This window comes from Pelophylax lessonae, assembly GCF_965119305.1.
Source record: "Pelophylax lessonae genome assembly, chromosome: 8".
NCBI classification, from domain to species: Eukaryota; Metazoa; Chordata; class Amphibia; order Anura; family Ranidae; genus Pelophylax; species Pelophylax lessonae.
Window position 1 is genome coordinate 206,659,330 of NC_138775.1, and position 19,580 is coordinate 206,678,909.

The window sequence follows — 19,580 nt, forward strand, 5'->3', positions numbered from 1 at the left end:
ATTTTGGTTTCATCTGACCAGAGCACCTTCTTTCACATGTTTGGTGTGTCTCCCAGGTGGCTTGTGGCAAACTTTAAACGACACTTTTTATGGATATCTTTAAGAAATGGTTTTTTTCTTGCCACTCTTCCATAAAGGCCAGATTTGTGCAGTATACGACTGATTGTTGTCCTATGGACAGAGTCTCCCATCTCAGCTGTAAATCTCTGCAGTTCATCCAGAGTGATCATGGGCCTCTTGGCTGCATCTCTGATCAGTCTTCTCCTTGTATGAGCTGAAAGTTTAGAGGGACGGCCAGGTCTTCGTAGATTTGCAGTGGTCTGATACTCCTTCCATTTCAATATTATCGCTTGCACAGTGCTCCTTGGGATGTTTAAAGCTTGGAAAATCTTTTTGTATCCAAATCCGGCTTTAAACTTCCCCACAACAGTATCTCGGACCTGCCTGGTGTGTTCCTTGTTCTTCATGATGCTCTCTGCGCTTTAAACGGACCTCTGAGACTATCACAGTGCAGGTGAATTTATACGGAGACTTGATTACACACAGGTGGATTCAATTTATCATCATTTGTCATTTAGGTCAACATTGGATCATTCAGAGATCCTCACTGAACTTCTGGAGAGAGTTTGCTGCACTGAAAGTAAAGGGGCTGAATAATTTTGCACGCCCAATTTTTCAGTTTTTTATTTGTTAAAAAAGTTTGAAATATCCAATAAATTTCGTTCCACTTCATGATTGTGTCCCACTTGTTGATTCTTCACAAAAAATTACAGTTTTATATCTTTGTTTGAAGCCTGAAATTTGGCAAAAGGTCAAAAAGTTCAAGGGGGCCAAATACTTTCGCAAGGCACTGTATGTGTATATATGTATGTATGTGTATATATATATATATATATATATATATATATATATATATGTATATATATATATATATAGTATATGTGTATGTATGTGTATGTATATATATATATATATATATATTGTAAGGGATTAGCTCGGTGGCGGGTGTGGATGACCCCTTGGGGGGTGCGTTTTCCCAGAGAGGTAGCCGACAAGTGCTTGCAAACAAACAGTGTGGTTTATTAAATGGTGTTTTCTTCATACCAGTGCCAGCATCAAAAACAGCAAAATAAAATAAAAGACAAAATAAATCCTTGCCTCTGTGGGCGGCTACCTTCTCACAACTGGAACCTGCCTAAGTGTCTGTCTCCAACCTACCGTCGGGCAGACTTCCTTGTCCTCCAGCGGACACTCAATAGTCCTTTTATAATAGCTTCACAGGGCAACACAGTCCTTTGTTTCTTTCACATCAACAGTTCGTCTTCTCACCTTTGAGACGTATTCACCCTTGGTTACCGTCCCGGGCACACATCACTCCGGGGGGTCTTCTCCCAGGCCCACACATCCTGTCGGGAGGCACACGCTGACTGTCCTCCTGCTCCCAGCCCACATGGCTTCAGGACACAGCTTCTGGAGGCAGCAAACAATAGGAATTTCTCTGAACAAATTATAGAGCCTTAACTCCCTCATTCTGAACAGGTGAAGGCCTTTCAACTTCCTGCTGGCTAGCTCTGTAGCCAACACCCTAAATTAATTAATGGACTTTCTAAATCAGGTGGAAATGTATCTCCTTCCTGTGACTACATTCCCAGATTTAGCTGACTTCCTGTTACATACCCCCCCCTCTTGTTTCAACCCTAGGGTTGGGACACAGATTTCCAGGCACGCATGTGTCAAGCACTGCTGACTCACTGATAAGCCTCCTATTATCCTCAAGCTTCCGGATGAAACTGTTTTGTCATCTTCATTGACGGATTTCTCATAAATGCCACACAGTTTGTCTCTCATCTCATATACACATTCTTCAGCTGCATTTTTGGCATCATTTCGCTCCTTCTCGTTTCTGTCATCTTCATTGACAGCTTTCTCATAAATGTCAGACAGCTTGTCCCTCATAACCGTCTGTCCAATCCACCACGGAGGACCGTGATCCATAGGCAACTCAATTGGGCTAGTCTTAATGTCTTCAACATTCTTAAGACGCCTCTCTCTGCAATCCATAAATGTTTTCCACAAAACTTTGAGAACCTTTGCTTCACTAAGCTTTGTTCCAAGTAGGGACTCTTGACATCCCTCTGTGACTTGAGTTGCCTCTCCATACAGCTGTACACAATCATTGACTTTTTGTTGTAAAAGGGAATGATCTTCCTTCTTGAGCTTTGCTTGCTCTAAGATGCTGTGCAGAGGATTTTCCAATTGAGACAACAGGCTGTCACACATTTCTTCAAAGTGACCCGTGTTCCTTTTCCCAGAGATATCAATATCATTCAAACATTTCATATTCATAGGCAGATCTGAAGCATTTGCACTCATCAACTTCTTAAACTTTTCGCCCTCCTGAGCGAGTCGCAGTAAAGGCCTACTATTTGATTTGATATTCAGTTTATATTTCTTGCCAAACTCTTCACAGAAGTAGCCAACCAGAACATCATCAACTTTCCTTCCACCAACATAGGGGTTAAAGGCAACAACACAGTTGAACCCAGCGATCTGGGTGGTATCCATTATAGACCTCCTCTCTGCATCAGTGAAGAAGCATGGAACTGCAACACATTCTTTTACAGGTTTCTTCAATGCACTTTCTGCTGAACTATTTGACCGCTCAAGGTCACCTAGTTCTTTTTCTCTATCTGAATTCCACATGGAATGCATCTCAAGATCACGATCAAACTTCTGCCACCCGTCTTTCACCAGTTCCATTTTGGAAACACTCCCTGAAAGGCACTTATTCATTTGCTTCACGTTTTCACCAACAGCCTTAGTTTTCTCCACTAGGTTTTCAGCCTGAACTGAGAAATCATCACATTTCTTACTCAGCTCCTTTGTTTGCTGAAGCTCTAATGATACATTTTCCAATGCTTGAAGTTTTTAATGGAACGGTTTATTCCAAAGGGGTGATTCAAGCCACATGTCGTCACATTTCTGAGGCTCACTCAGGACAGACCCCAAAACACTGATCCTTTTAAAAACTGCATCAGGCACACTATCCCCTCTTTGGGACAGATCCTCTGTTGCCTGGAATTCCTCTTCCAGTTCCTGCAACGGAATCTTCATCTCTTCTACTTGCTGTTCTAAGGCTCGTTTAGACTTTTCTAGCTCCTGAACGCTTTTCTCAACCTCATCCTTGTAGCTGACCACATGTTCCATCTCTGTACATAGCTGCTTGTTAACTCTTTCTAGTTCAGCCTTGGACTCTAGAGCTTCCTCCAAAGAGCGAGCCAAGAACAGGGCTTTGCTCTCGTTATCACGCGCCTCCGCTTCTGCGCGGTCGCGTTCTTCTGCATATTTTGCAGACACAGTCTTCTCTTCACCAAGCATCTGATCAAACTTCTTTTTCACATCTTCAACACACTGTAATGAAGCAACGCTTTCTTCCATGCGTTTTTTCATATCCGCTATCTGAGCTTGCAATGTTGCGACTTGCTCTGATAGGTTTTTCTTTGCTTCCGCCTCCTCTTTTAATTGTTCCAGGAAGCCATTTTTCTCATCTTCCATTTGTTTGAGCTTTGTGCTAAAACTCAGCCTTTGACACCTCTCTTCCTGTAAGAGTTCCTGCGTGTCTTGCAGCTGCGATTCCAAGATAGAAAAATCTTCCGCAATTTCTCTAGATTTGCTGTCTGCTTGAGAAAACTGATTTGTAACATTGTCCAACTCAACCTGCAGTCGGTTTGCCTTCTCTAACAGCTTAGCACACAATCGGTCACCTTCTGACACCTTGACTTGCGATTCCAGAAGCCGTGCCTCTACTTTTTCCCTCTTATGTTCACAATCTCCTTTTCCCTGCATAAGAGCCTTCACCTCATTGGCTAGTTTCTGGGAATGAGACTGTAATTCTGCCACACAGGCTTCTTTCTCCTTTAACTGCTGCTGGAAACGTTGGGCTTCACCTTTCCAACTTTCACAGTCTGCACGTAATTCATCTACCACATTGCTCAAAGTGGTGAGCTCATACACAGTACTCAGTAATTTAGCCTCTCTTTCACTTTTCTCGTTGTCGCTGAGAGACAATGTCGTTTTCAGAGCGACATTCTGTTCCTGCGACTCCTGCAGGTCTATTTTTGTAACTTCCAAACACTGAAGACTTTTTTCCAGCTGATTACGCAACTCCAACATTTCACACATGCTTTGCTTCTGCAAAGTCTGAATTTCAATTTCCTTTTCCATGAGGATGGTATCTTTCTCCATTATAGTCTCTCTGCGTTTTTGCAACTCGACCAAAAGAAGAGCAGTGGATTCTTCCCACTGTGACACATGAGACTTGAGTAGTTCATTCGTTTCCTGCAAGTTTCTATGCTCCATCTTAAGCAATTCCACGGCTTGTTCCTTTTCTTCCATTTTCCGTTGCAAGGCATCCAACTCAGCCCTGCACACATACTCGGTTTCTTCCAAACCGATGGCCTCCATTGGCTGCTGGCGTCTCTGTTTCCAGCCTGCCATGCTCTCTTGGTGATCCTTTTGTTGAGCTGCAAAGCTCCGTTGTTTCAGCATCTCCCCCATTTTGGGTTTACTTTTCATCTGAGAACCCTGCGTCTCCAAAGCAGTTTCATTTGCCCCAGTGTTGCTAGGGACAACAACTTTTCTCTTTAGCCGATTCCGTTCAGGCATGGATGGGGCTGGTTCAAATGGTAGCATCCCCTCCATCCATAGAATTCGGTCTCTCATTTCATCTATCTTTGCATTCTTCAGGCGTTTTGAACGCCCCATCTTCAATAACTCCACAAACAAATTTTTCACAGTCCAGCAAAAAATTTTCAGACCACTGTCTCTTTAACACATGTAGTTTTTCTCTCTCTTGCAAGATCTCTTTTCCTGCACACACAGTTTGTGCAGTCACTTGCACCAGACACAACAAAGTTCATCAAATAATTTTGAGACCGCTGTCTCTTTAAAACACTTTTTTTTTTTTTGTCAGGATCTTCTCTCCTGCACACATAGATTGTGCAATCTCATGCACCAGATAAAGTTCATCAAACATTTGCACTTCCTTGCAGGGATCTTGCTGCTTCTGCCCACTGCATACCTCCACCATATGTAAGGGATTAGCTCGGTGGCGGGTGTGGATGACCCCTTGGGGGGTGCGTTTTCCCAGAGAGGTAGCCGACAAGTGCTTGCAAACAAACAGTGTGGTTTATTAAATGGTGTTTTCTTCATACCAGTGCCAGCATCAAAAACAGCAAAATAAAATAAAAGACAAAATAAATCCTTGCCTCTGTGGGCGGCTACCTTCTCACAACTGGAACCTGCCTAAGTGTCTGTCTCCAACCTACCGTCGGGCAGACTTCCTTGTCCTCCAGCGGACACTCAATAGTCCTTTTATAATAGCTTCACAGGGCAACACAGTCCTTTGTTTCTTTCACATCAACAGTTCGTCTTCTCACCTTTGAGACGTATTCACCCTTGGTTACCGTCCCGGGCACACATCACTCCGGGGGGTCTTCTCCCAGGCCCACACATCCTGTCGGGAGGCACACGCTGACTGTCCTCCTGCTCCCAGCCCACATGGCTTCAGGACACAGCTTCTGGAGGCAGCAAACAATAGGAATTTCTCTGAACAAATTATAGAGCCTTAACTCCCTCATTCTGAACAGGTGAAGGCCTTTCAACTTCCTGCTGGCTAGCTCTGTAGCCAACACCCTAAATTAATTAATGGACTTTCTAAATCAGGTGGAAATGTATCTCCTTCCTGTGACTACATTCCCAGATTTAGCTGACTTCCTGTTACAATATATATATTATATATTATATAATGGGTTTGCCATCGTTACTGGTTACCTCTCCAGCCCATGTGAGCTGCGGCCCTGGGTGTGAGAACTGACACATTGACAACTCCGGCATTTTTGTTTTGGTTGTTTTATTGTAGTTTTTATTGTGTGTGTGTGTGTATATATAATATTCAGGGTGGGGCGCTTGAACATACTCCCCTTGTTCATTTTTGACCCGGATGGACCAAGCGTGTATCTATATAAATACGTAGTAAGTTTTCACCTTGTCTTTAAGCCCTTCCTAAGGAGAGTCTCTATAAGGTTTTGGGACAAACCAAAAGTCCCAAATGAGTTAATAGCACCAGAAGTCCCTGAACTTTTCCACCAATAGCATTACCTCCCTTGGTGCGTAGGGGTAGTCATAACCGTACTCCAGTGCAACCTTCTTCTGCATCCACCGTTGCATCCTGGACAACCGGGGGAGGGTTTTCCGGGACCCTTGTGACATAGGCGTCGCAGAACCCCAATTTCTGGGCCAGTTCCCCCCTTTCAATAGCCTCCTGGGCTTCCTGGTCTAAAGGTACAGTCACTTCGGGACCTGGGGAGCTGCTCCCAGCTTCTGACCCCCATTCCCACTTAGTTTCGTCAATTGATCCCCAGTCATCCATTCCTCCTTCCATGTAGAGGGATGGGGAATCAACTCTTACAGGGCTCCTCTTACCCTCACTACTGGTACTGGTAGGTGACGCTTGAACTGCATCTGTTTTTACAGGCTTTTGGATACTGATGGGGCGGATCCGGCTATGGCCCTTGAGGTAGGTTTCTCTGGCCACTCTCCAACTGTTTGGGTGGATACGGCCCCCCTACCTAGTGAGCTCTGTGACCGAACTCCCCTCCCGCAGACTATAGGCCCACCGACTGCTGGCGGGGCTTCCAGCTGCATCATGAGCCTGAACAGACCCCTCCCGATTCCGCGGAGGAACTTTGACTCGTTGCCAGTCAAAGTTCTGACTGGTGAGCTTCTTGGGATGGCCCTCACTTTTCTCTGCCCTGAGCAGCAGATCACCCACATTAAACCCACGCCTGCACCCTCAGAGTAACAGTGGCACACTGGGGACATACCACTCCAAGGAACTCTCGACCTCCTCTGGTGCACAACGTGATTCCGCCGGCCGGCACCATCCGGTTACCGGTATCCCAAACTAGAGGGGGATCGGGCTGGCGGATCTGCTCTCGACTCTGCTCCGCTGGATTTTCAACCATGGTGGCAGTAATAGCGTGAACACTCTTCGCTCCTTTCATGAACGACATGTCTCTTCCTCCTCCACGTGTCTCCCGCACGGCCGCACCCGAAGGAGGGGGTATTAATAGGGACCCCTGGATCACTCCTAATTGGGCGGATGTTCCCGCTGTCTCCACCCTTTCGCCATATTGGGCAGTTACTCCTCCCACTGGGCAGACCTGCATGTGGCGCGCTTCCCTGCAAGCTTTTTGGGAAATAGCTGCTAAGCGGATCAGGTCACTTGCTAGACATACATCCGCCCACCTCAATTGCACTAGGGCCACAACTGCGCCTTCCTGTACTGAAGCCAGCTGTCCCTTCTTGCTCGGCAAGAGCAGCATCCCCGCTGTCTGTCGCATGGCCGATACTTCTCTTCCTTGCCACACACGTGCAATCCTCATCTTCCATACTGGCTCCGGGACTAGCCCCACTGCCCATCTCGGCATGGCCGACTACGATTCCCACAGTATAAGTGCAGCAACTATACAGAATAAATGTCCCGCTGTCAAATGCTCGGTCAACATCCTTCCACGTAGCATGCACAATCATCAGGCCCCTGTCACTTCTCTTCTTGTGCCCCTGGCCTCCATCTTCACTGCCCACCCTGGGACTTCTCACTGGTAAGCAGTTGCAGCATTCATACACACTGACACTTTTACCCCCTGCTCTCCATTTCCTGATCGCAGAGTACATTTCATAGTCCATACGGAAGGTCTTCATCACATTACAATTTTGCTTAGAACATTTGCGTTGCCATAAACATCCTTCTATGTGTGCTTCCAACTTCAACCCACTCTCCCTACCTCCCGCTGCTGCAGTCTCACACCCAGGCCTGGTGTAACAGTTCTTGACACAAAAATTTATTTTTTGGACGTTTCTTTTTGCCGTTGCCAGGGGCAACTGGCCCAGTAACTAATGGCAAAATCCCAGACGAGCCCCCAAATGTAGCAATGTTTCCAGACCTGTGGCCTGAGGTGGGTCTGTCATCATTACCCGTTACCTCTCCAGCCCATGTGAGCTGCGGCCCTGGGTGTGAGAACTGACACACTGACAACTCCAGCATCTTTGTTTGGTTGTTTTATTGCAGTTTTAGGGGATGGGAGAAGGGAATGAGTGGGATACTCCTTTGGCTCGACTATGTACAATTCCGGGACTTTATAGAAAAAATGCCCGTTAGCGCTGTCGCCAGCCGACGCTAGCCAACGCTTACTGGCGCTTTGAACACACTGATAGGCAGACAAGGCCCACTATACATTTTACCTAGCACCTACCTGTAGGGTGCTACATATATATCTCACAAAAGTGAGTACACCCCTCACATTTTTATAAATATTTTATTCTATCTTTTCATGTGACAACACTGATGAAATGACACTTTGCTACAATGTAAAGTAGTGAGTGTATAGCTTGTTTAACAGTGTAAATTTGCTGTCCCCTCAAAATACCTCAACACACACAGCCATTAATGTCTATATCGCTGGCAACAAAAGTGAGTACACTCCTAAGTTAAAATGTCTAAATTGGGCCCAAAGTTTCAATATTTTGTGTGGCCACCATTATTTTCCAGCACTGCCTTAACCCTCTTGGGCATAGAATTCACCAGAGCTTCACAGGTTGCCATGGAGCCCTCTTCCACTCCTCCATTACTACACTACGAAGCTGGTGGATGTTAGAGACCTTGCACTCCTCCTCCTTCCATTTGAGGATGCCCCACAGGTGCTCACTAGGGTTTAGGTCTGGAGACATGCTTGGCCAGACCATCACCTTTACCCTCAGCTTCTTTAGCAGAGCAGTCATCTTGGAGGTGTGTTTGGGGTCCTTATGTTGAAATACTGCCCTGCGGCCCAGTCTCCGAAGGGAAGGGATCATGCTCTGCTTCAGTATGTCACAGTACATGTTGGCATTCATGGTCCCCTTAATGAGCTCCCCAGTGCTGGCAGCACTCATGCAGCCCCAGACCATGACACTCCCACCATCATGCTTGACTGTAGGCAAGACACACTTGTCTTTGTACTCCCCACCTGGTTCCCACCACACACGCTTGACTGAACAAGTTTTTTTTGGCCTTATCAGACCACAAGACATGGTTTCAGTAATCCATGTTCTTAGTCTGCTTTTCTTCAGCAAACTGTTTGCAGACTTTCTTGTGCATCATCTTTAGAAGAGGCTTTCAACAGCCGTGAAGACCAATTTGATGCAGTGTGCGGCGTATGGTCTGAGCACTGACAGGCTGACCCCCCACCCTTTTAAGCTTTGCAACAATGCAGGCAGCACTCATACGTCTATTTCCCAAAAGACAACCCCTGGATATGACGCTACGCATGTGCACTCAACTCCTTTGGTCGACCATGGCGAGACCTGTTCGGAATGGAACTTGTCCTGTTAAACCGCTGTATAGTTTTAGCTTCCGTGCTGCAGCTCAGTTTCAGGGACTTGGCAATCTTCTTATAGCCTAGGCCATCTTTATGTAGAGCAACAACTCTTTTTTTTCAGATCCTCAGAGAGTTCTTTGCCATGAGGTGTCATGTTGAACTTCCAGTGACCAGTATGAGAGAGTGAGAGCGATAACACCAAATTTAACACACCTGCTTCCCGTTCACACCTGAGACCTTGTAAAACTGAGTCACATGACACCTGGGAGGGAAAATGGCTAGATGGCCCAATTTGACATTTTCACTTAGGGGTGTACTCACTTATGTTACCAGTGGTTTAGACATTAATGGCTGTGTGTTGAGTTATTTTGAGGGGACAGCAAATTTACACTGTTATACAAGCTGTACACTCACTACTTTACATTGTAGCGAAGTGTAATTTCTTCAGTGTTGTCACATGAAAAGATATATAATAAAATATTTACAAAAATGTAAGGGGTGTGCTCACTTTTGTGAGATTGTGTGTGTGTATGTATGTGTGGGTATGTATATATGTATATGTGTGTAGATTCACCCTCTCTATTTTAAGGTTTACGTTACCACCGAAAAAAAAGGTGAAAGAGAATCCCTAATTTTGGTTTGACCCTAGAACAGTAACCGGGTGGGGGGAGGGGGGTCTTCAAATAGGGACACTAGTTCTGGTGACCCAGGGACTTTCTCACTTTGGAAGGATTTCCTTTGTCTTCCTGTTTTGGATATGGGAAAGTAAGTGTAAGGAAATCTCCACAATGGGACAACAACCCGCCCTTAAAGTGGTTGTAAAGCCACTTTTTTTCTTCCTATAATCCTCAGGTTATATTACAGTAAGTGCCCCAATGTACATTATTTATAAAAAAATATGCCGCTTCATACCTAATTTCACAGTGGCGCTCAAGTGACCACCCCTTGCTGTCTTCCTCGATCCAACAACTACAGCAGGCGGAGCTGAGAATACCCCACTGACGTCAGCCAGGAGGGTAGGAGGAGAGCATAGTTACATAGTTAGGTTGAAAAAAGACACAAGTCCATCCAGTTCAACCAAAAAAATAAAAACAGTATTGAAAACCCAACCATACAATCACATATACACAATCCTATACCCACTGTTGATCCAGAGGAAGGCGAAAATAAACCCCAGCAAAGCATGATCCAATTTGCTACAGCAGGGGAAAAAAATTCCTCCCTGATCCCCCGAGAGGCAATTTGATATACCCTGGATCAACTTTGCCTAAAAAAAAAATGTAGTACTCCTTTATATTATGTACACCTAGGAAAGAATCCAGGCCATTTTTTAAAGCAATCTAGTGAGCTAGTCAGAACCACCTCTGGAGGGAGTCTATTCCACATGTTCACAGCTCTTACGGTGAAGAAACCTTTCCGTATTTGGAGACAAAATGTGTTTTCCTCCAGACGCAAAGAGTGCCCCCTTGTCTCTCTCCCTCTCCCTCTTCCTCTCTCCCCTCTCCCTCTTCCTCTCTCCCCTCTCCCTCTTCCTCTCTCCTCTTCTCTCTCTCTCCTCTTCTCTCTCCTCTGTTAATACAAGAAAGAACTTTGCTTGCTTTGGAAACAGCAGCTTGGCATTGCATGCTATTATTGGGCTTATGATCTACCAGAACACCCAGATCCTTCTCCGCTATGGATTCCCCCAGTTCTACTCCACCTAGTATGTATGATGCATGCATATTCTTAGCCCCCAAGTGCATAACTTTACATTTATCAACATTAAACCTCATTTGCCACATAGTTGCCAAATGAAACAACAGTGCATTGAGGTCAGCTTGTAAATTAGAGACATTCTGTAAGGAAGTTATTCCACTGCAAAGCTTGGTGTCATCTGCAAAGACTGAAATGCTACTTTTAATCCCAGACCCTATAATCATTTATAAAGATATTAAAAAGTAAGGGTCCCAACACTGAACCTTGGGGTACACCACTGATAACTTTAGACCATTCAGAGTAAGAATCATTAACCACTACTCTCTGAATTCTATCTTTTAGCCAATTTTCTATCCAATTACAAACCGATCTTTCCAAGTCAGTAGACTTTACCTTACACATTAGCCATGTGTGGGGAACTTTGTCAAACACTTTTGCAAAATCCAAGTATACTAGGTCCACAGCCACCTCTCTGTCCAAGGTTTTACTTACCTCTTCATAAAAAGAAATCAGATTTGTTTGACAACTTCTGTCTTTCATGAATCCCTGCTGTCTGTTGCTTAAAATATTTTTTTCCAGCAAGAACTCATCTATGTGGTCTTTTATTAAACTCTCCAATATTTTCCCGACTATAGAAGTTAAACTAACAGGTCTATAGTTACTTGGCAAAGACTGATCCCTTTTTAAATATAGGCACCACATTGGCCCTACGCCAATCCAGTGGTACTATTCCAGTCCTTAACGAGTCCCTAAATATTAGACAATATTAAACAATATTTACAGCTCTAAATTATTTTAGGATGCATGGGTGGATGCCATCTGGTCCAGGCGCTTTATCCAACCTTATTCTGTCTAAATATTTCTGGACCATATCACTTTTGAGCCATTGTGGATCATTTGGGGTTGTATCAATACCCTCCTCATTATGGTCATGAGCTCCTCCATGCTCCTTTGTATATACAGAGCTGAAGAAAGTATTTAACCACTTAAGCCCCGGAAGATTTTACCCCCTTCCTGACCAGGGGGTGATTTGTGATTCGGCACTGCGTGACTTTAACGGACAATTGCGCCGCCGTGCGACGCTGTACCTAAACTAATTTGACGTCCTTTTTTTCCCCACAAACAGAGCTTTCTTTTGGTGGTATTTGATCACCTGTGCGTTTTTTTTTTTTGTTTGTTTTTTTTTGAACATGCGCTATAAACAAAAAAGAGCGTAATTTTGCAAAAATAACAATATTTTTCACATTTATTTTTATATGAAATTCCCCAAAAAAAAATGTAAAAATCAAAATTTTTTAACATTTTCGGCCAATTTGTTTTATGCTACATATGTTTGGTAAAAAAAAAAAAAAAAATTGCAAAAAGCGTATTTTGATTGGTTTGCGCAAAAGTTATTGCGTTTACTAACAAAGGGAAAGATTTTTGTCTTTTTTTTTTTTTTTTTTAATGCGTAATGGCGGCGATCTGCGATTTTTTTGCAGCACTGCGACATTGCGGCGGACAGATCGGACCCTTGACTGACATTTTTGACACTTTTGGGGTTACCAGTGACATTTCTACAGTAATCAGTGCTATACATATGCACTGTTACTGTAAAATTACACTGGCAGTGAAGGGGTTAACTTTGAGAGGGAGGGGTGGTGTGTGTCCCTAGGGGCGTGATTCTAACTGTGATTGGCTGTGGCTTGAGGTGTAGGAACAATTATCAACGGTCCTACATAGTAGAACCGTATGATCATTGTTTCTACACCGGGGAGAATGACAGGCGGCTTGTTTACACTAGCCGCCTGCCTTTCTCCCTCTCCACCGACGATCGCCGAGTGACCGGCGGACATCGGGTCCGCCGGTCACACGCGCGGGGGGGTCCGTGACCGCGCCTCCGGCGGCGTGCGCTCGCTCCCCAGAGCCTCAAAGGCTAGCGACGTAAACCTACGTCGCTCTGCCTGTGAGGGGCTGACTGCCGCAGTAAATATACTGTGAGCAGTCGGCAAGTGGTTAATAAATTTGCCTTCTCTTTGTCCCCAGTCACCCACTCCTGATTATTTTGTAAAGGGCCTACATGCTCAGATCTAACCTTTTTACTGTTAATATATTTGAAGAATTCTTTGGGGTTTGTCCTATCTTTTGCAATCTGTCGTTCATTTTGAATTTTTGTGTCACTGATTTCCTTTTTACATATTCTGTTATATTCTTTGTAACAATTAATCAATGATAGTGTTCCCTCATTTTTATATTTTTTTAAAAGCTCTTTTCTTTTTATCTATAGCTTTTTTATCTTTTGCCGTGAGCCACATAGGTTTTATTTTTAGCCTTTTAAACTTCTTACCCATGGGAATATACTTTGCAGTGAGTTTGCATAAAGTCTTTTTGAAAAATTCCCATTTCTGTTCTGTGCTCATCGATGCCAATATTCCCTCCCAGTCTAAATCCTGGAGAGCAGCGGGGGGTCACGTGCGTGCCAAGTGGCGCTCTAAAATTAGCTATGAAGCGGCATATTTTTTATAAATAACATACAGTGGGGCACATACTGTAAAATAACACTGTGGATTATAGGAAAAAAAAAGTAATTTTAGCAACAGGAGGGGAGTGATCCGCACTGACAAAGCTGACAGGCGGGAGAGGGGAGGTAGGGGGGTTGGTGGAGAGCGGACAGAGGAGAGACATCGAAATGACTGAGGCACAGCAGCCATGATAAACGCGGTCAGTTTACAGGGGGGAGGGCAGAACCAGTCAGGATCAACCAGGTATTTTAGATGATAAAAAGGGCCAAATTACAGAGCACAATGCATTTTTTTATTTTATTTTAGGATTACAATCTCGTACACACTAACCATGTATTGGCCAAATTCAAGAGAAGCCAGTCAACATTCGGCCAGTGTGTACAGCAGCTTGTCTGGCTTCTGTTAAACAGGCATGCTGGAAAACCAGCAGCCGATCGACATCCGATCAGCGATGGCAGTCAATGGCTGGGAGTGCTGACTGGTGTGCTCAGGCGGGGGGGGGGGCATTCCCCTGTCAGAACACAATAGCGCAGCAGGGAGATCGCTGTACTAACATTGCATAGTTGGCATAGCGAACTTAACGCAACTCAGTTTTTGTTTTTGTTCATTTTAGTTTTGTTAGTGGTTTAAATTACACTAAATATTGGGCGTGGCTTAAAAAGGGTGTGGTTAAATAGTTTGTTTACATCTGCCTGTCCATAGGGATGCATGGACCTTCTCATCAGGCCCGCCTGAAAAACAGAAAGGCAGACCCGATGTGTGAAAGTGGACTTCGTGATGGTGTTTGCAATGAGTGACTGTGAGAAACTGGGTTTAAAACTGCACTGCCCAATTTCACTTTTACAGTCAGGACAGTGCTACATGAAAACAGGAGATCCTATCTTTGTCAGCTAACAGCATTTTTTTACTTCTGTCAAAAAGTCTAAAAGCTAGAAGTAAGCGTGCTGTTAGCTGACGTGTAGCACTGTCCTGACTGTGAGAAATTGGCCAGTGCAGTTTTAAACCCAATTTCTCACAGTCCAGTGACTGCTGGATAAAAAAAACCTTTAACTTTTAAAGTCCCCCTGAAACATCAGAGCCCCCCCTTTACCATCAGTACCCATCAATCAGTGCCCATTAGTGCATTCTCTCATCAGTGCCGTCTCATTAGTGCAGTCTATCAGTGCCCAGGTCAGGGTTTCTCTACTACCCTGGCCTAGTGAGTAGAACGACCTACCTGGGCCTGTCCAGCTGAGTTCTACCCACCGTCCGCGGGCTCACCAGTGCTGCCGGCTTCCACTCTGACATCGGCTGCCTCTCCACCTGTGATCCGCTCTAGGCGGGCTGGGGGTGATAACGCTCAGCTAGCCATGCCCCTGTTCGCTAATATTGACCAATCGGAGGAGGTAGGGGAGCATCATCTAAAAGCTTAACTGTGTCAGTGCCAAAGTCCTGATGTCCGTGATGGAGCCTGATTTGCGGGATTTTGTCTGGGACAGGCTCAGACCGAAAAATCGGTCTAATTTCTGGGAATGTCTCAGGACTGTTGGCAACTATGCAGTGGCAGCCACTCTGTTCTGAAACTAGCAGAAAGTAAAGGTGCACAGGTCGATTTACCAACCAGTAAAAAGGGTGTCCCCAGCACACTTTCAATCTGGTCAGCAAAAAAAAAGTTTATTTCTTTTTTTTTTTTTCATTCACACTAGGTGCATTTACCTGCATTTTTCCACATGCGATAAAACGAACATCACACCACCCCCTGCCACTTTGCTCTACAGCCTAAAACACTGCAGTTTGCAGTTTGGGCTGCAGGTCAGTGTGAATGGGCCCTGAAAGTGTGCTTGGGGACAGCTTTAGCAGGATGGCATCTGCATTTATAACGAACACATAACACTCATTTCGTTTTATTTCTTTCAGAACTTAGCTATAAATACTTGTAAAGCCAAAAATGAATGGCTGGAGAACAACAAAAATGCAACAACACAAGACTTTGTGGACCAGAAGCTACAACTGGAAAGCACCATGCAGTCTGTCTTCACAAAACTTAATACACCACGTAAGAGTTTTTTTTTTTTTCTTTCAGCTGTGTTTAAAAATGTCATCCTAGTAGTGAAAGGCTGCAATCACTAACTTACAGGATCTTTAAAGGATATTTAAAGAGGTTGTAAACCTCAGAATTTTTTTTTAAAAAACCAAAGACCTGAAAGACAAACACATAATGAGCTAGTATGCATCGCATACTAGCTCATTATGAAATACTTACCTTAGAACGAGCCCCCGCCGTGCCAACCGCACACCTCTCTCACGGGTGACATGTTTGGTCGCCCTTCTTCCGGGTTTGCGGCATCTGGCCATCTGATTGGCTGGAGCCGCGATGACGTCCCTCCCGCGCATGTGCGCGGGAGCTGACGCTCACGGCACAGGGCTCTAAAGGAACGGCCCGAGCGGCTGTTCCTTCAGAGCGCATGCGCCAGTGATGTCACTGGCTGCATGCAAAATAAATATCTCCTAAACTGTGCATGTTTAGGAGGTATTTACAGTACCTATAGGGAAGTCTTATCTATAGGTACAAGTTGCAGAGGAGGGTTTACTTCCTATTTAAACCCCAAAACAAGAATGTAATATATTGCAGCTCACCAGTCAGATATGGTTCATTTTCTTTACAAGCTAAGAATATTTTCTAGAAATTCAAAAAATAACTTTATTTTAACAGTCCTGTCCTTGTAACTTCACATACGCTGACATGATATATCAAACAATATTTTCCGTTTTCCAATTTAGTTTCTGTGAACAACAAAAGAACAAAAAAGTAATAAAGCCCTAGAGGGTTTAGCAGCCTAGTGACAGCCATCGTTCCCCCTATAGATACAAAGGGTCAGTGTAGCTAACTTAGGGCTCTTTCACACAGCCCGTCCGTCGGACTGACTCAGTTTTTCTCAGCGGGGGATCGATCCGCCGATTCCCCCACTGAGCAGGAGAGTGACAGCTGTTCTCCGCGCTGTGTGCGGAGACACAGCTGTCAGAGCCCCATACATCTCTATGGGGGAATCGGATGGGAACGGACAGTCGGTCCGTTCTCATCCGATCCGATCCGCTGGACGGATGGAAAATAGGGTTTCCATCTGTCCAGATATGACGGATCGGATCGGGTGTCAGCGGACATGTCTCAGCTGACATCTGATGCCCCTAGAGATGCATGGGGCATCCGTTCAGATCCGCCAAAAAACGGACAGCCAGATCTGAACGGTCCGCCTGTGTGAAAGGAGCCTTAGGCAGACCATAGATTATGCACATTCCTTTCCTTCCACCAAGGGTAGAAGAAAAAAAAAAAATCGCTCTATTCCCCCATCAACAGTCAATGTTGATGGGGAAATCCCTCCCACAGCGCTATTGTTTTCTGCTGGCAGGGAGCCTTCACTGCTAGCAGAATACAATAATAGGAGTTGCCAGCTATTGACGGCATCACTAATCATTTGGAAAAAACCCGACAGGCTGGTTGTACACAAGTCAGTCAATAGATCAACTTGTGTACAACCAGGCTGCCCATACATGGATCGAAATTCATCTGATCCGTGCTGAACTGATTCATGTATGGATAGCTATAGGATAGGACGTGTGTTATTCATATGATTTCCAGTTAAAAATAAAGGAAAAATGAAGCCTAAAAAGGAAACCAATCACCACATCTTAGATCTAAAAAGCTGCAATCTACTTGCATTTTCCTTTTTTGGTTTCGATACAGAGGACAATACGATGAGTGGCAAATGCAGCAATGTGATCTGAACAAGAAAATATACACAAATCGGTCTATTTATTAATGCTTACACGAGATTTACACAACTTTTACCCCGTATGGATACTTTTTTCCAAATGAATCCAAGTAGAAAAATGTGTTCAGCCTGGGTGAAAGTTGCACTCACCGGCCACTTTATTAGGTACACTTGCTAGTACCGGGTTGGACCCCATTTTGCCTTCAGAACTGCCTTAATTCTTCTTGGCATAGATTCAACAAGGTATAGGAAACATTCCTCAGACATTTTGGTCCATATTGACATGATAGCATCACGCAGTTGCTGCAAATTTGTTGGCTGCACATTTATGATACGAATCTCCTGTTCCACCACATCCCAAAGGTGCTCTATTGGATTAGGATCTGGTGACTGTGGAGGCCATTGGAGTACAGTGACCTCATTGTCATGTTTAAGAAACCAGTGGTGAGATGACGAGAGCTTTGTGACCTGGTACATTATTCTGCTGGAAGGAGCCATCAGAAGATGCGTACACTGTAGTCATAAAGAGATTTACATGGTCAGCAACAATACTCAGGTAGGCCATGGCATTTAAACAATGCTCAATTGGTACTAAAGGGCTCAAAGTGTGCCAAGAGAATATCCCCCACACCATTATACCACCACCACCAGCCTGAACCATTAATGCAAGGCAGGATGGATCCATGCTTTCATGTTTTTTTACGTTAAATTCTGACCCTACCATCTGAATGTCACAATTGAAATCGAGACTCATCAGACCAGGCAATGTTTTTCCAATCTTTAATTGTCCAATTTTGGTTAGCCTGTGCGAAATGTAGACTCAGTTTCCTGTTATTAGCTGACAGGAGTAGCACCTGGTGTGGTTTTCTGCTGCCGTAGCCCATCTGCTTCATGGTTTGATGTGTTGTGCCTTCAGAGATGGTATTCTGATTGTAACAAGTGGTTATTTGAGTTATGGTTGCCTTTCTATCATCTTGAATCAGTCTGCCCATTCTCCTCTGACACCAACAAGACATTTTCATCCACACAACTGCTGCTCACTGGATATTTTTTTCTTTTTCTGACCATTCTCTGTAAACCTTAGAGATGGTTGTATGTAAAATTCATCCCAATGAACCTGCAGTTTTTTTTTGTACATACTCAGACCAGCCCGTCTGGCACCAACAACCATGCCACATTTGAAGTCACTTAAATCTCCTTTCTTCCCCATTCTGATGCTTGTTTTGAACTTCAGCAAGTTGTCTTCACCACGTCTAGATGCCTAAATGCATTGAGTTGCTGCCTTGTGATTGGCCGATTAGCCATTTTATGTTACCAAGCAATTGAACAGGTGTTCCTAATAAAGTGGCCAGTGTATAGGAATCTTGCATGAAAACATTTATAAATAGACCCCAAAATCTGAAATGTACAGCACCAGGTACTGGAATTTTCTAGAATACTGGATTGTTTATTTTATAAATTTTAAAAAAGTAACTATAGGTTCAGACATGGAAACAATCCCTATATTGAACAACTGTGTATAAGTCTATAATGTACAGCTAAATAAAAAAATAAAAATAAAATAATAATCATTTGAATTTGGCTTCCATTACAGAAAATAAATACATACTGGATACCTCTTTTTATTAATATCTGGAGCAATTTAAAATAATTGTTTATTTTTCTTTTTAAGGTGCAGAAACTGGAAAATTCAAACGCTGATAAATGCTGAACACCAGCCTTACCTTTTTTTCAGATGCATTTTTATCCTAGCACACCAATATGGCTATTAAGTCCCGATTCACACTCATGCGTTGCAAATCAGTGCATATTTAAAGTAGTACACAGTGCGAATTTACATTGCGATTTCTGCTTGCCATGTGTGAGTTCAATGCAAATTTTGTGCGAATTTGTGTGGTGGGGGGTAGTCACATCTGCGATTTTTTTATTTTATATAAAATCTAGGCAAAAATTAAAAATATCGCAATGATGTGAACACTGGACTGCATATTCAATCCAGTCGCATGGAAGTCTATAGAGTTGAAATTGGCACTGCACCACACTAAACACCTTTTTTGAACCGGATCAAATTCGCATGGCATATATGTGAACAGCCTTCATTGGAGATAATGCTTTTTTAGATGACATGTGAATCAATGCTTTCTCTATCGTCCATCGACAGATGCAGCCTCATCTTCATGAGCTGAGCGGGTTATGCTGCCACCTGCAGGAGTAGTCTA

The 19,580-nt window shown here is 44.0% G+C and overlaps 1 protein-coding gene across 1 annotated transcript in view; it reads left to right on the forward strand.

Annotated features, from left to right (window-relative positions):
- ANKRD45 (ankyrin repeat domain 45) overlaps nucleotides 1-19,079 on the forward strand; it is a 119,131-nt gene extending 100,052 nt beyond the window's left edge. The window contains exons 5-6 of the mRNA XM_082264746.1: nucleotides 15,509-15,647; nucleotides 19,034-19,079. Of these exons, the coding sequence (XP_082120872.1) occupies nucleotides 15,509-15,647; nucleotides 19,034-19,062 (168 nt within the window). The 3' untranslated portion in view covers nucleotides 19,063-19,079. The remainder of the gene's footprint in view (nucleotides 1-15,508; nucleotides 15,648-19,033) is intronic.
- Nucleotides 19,080-19,580: the final 501 nt, after the last annotated feature.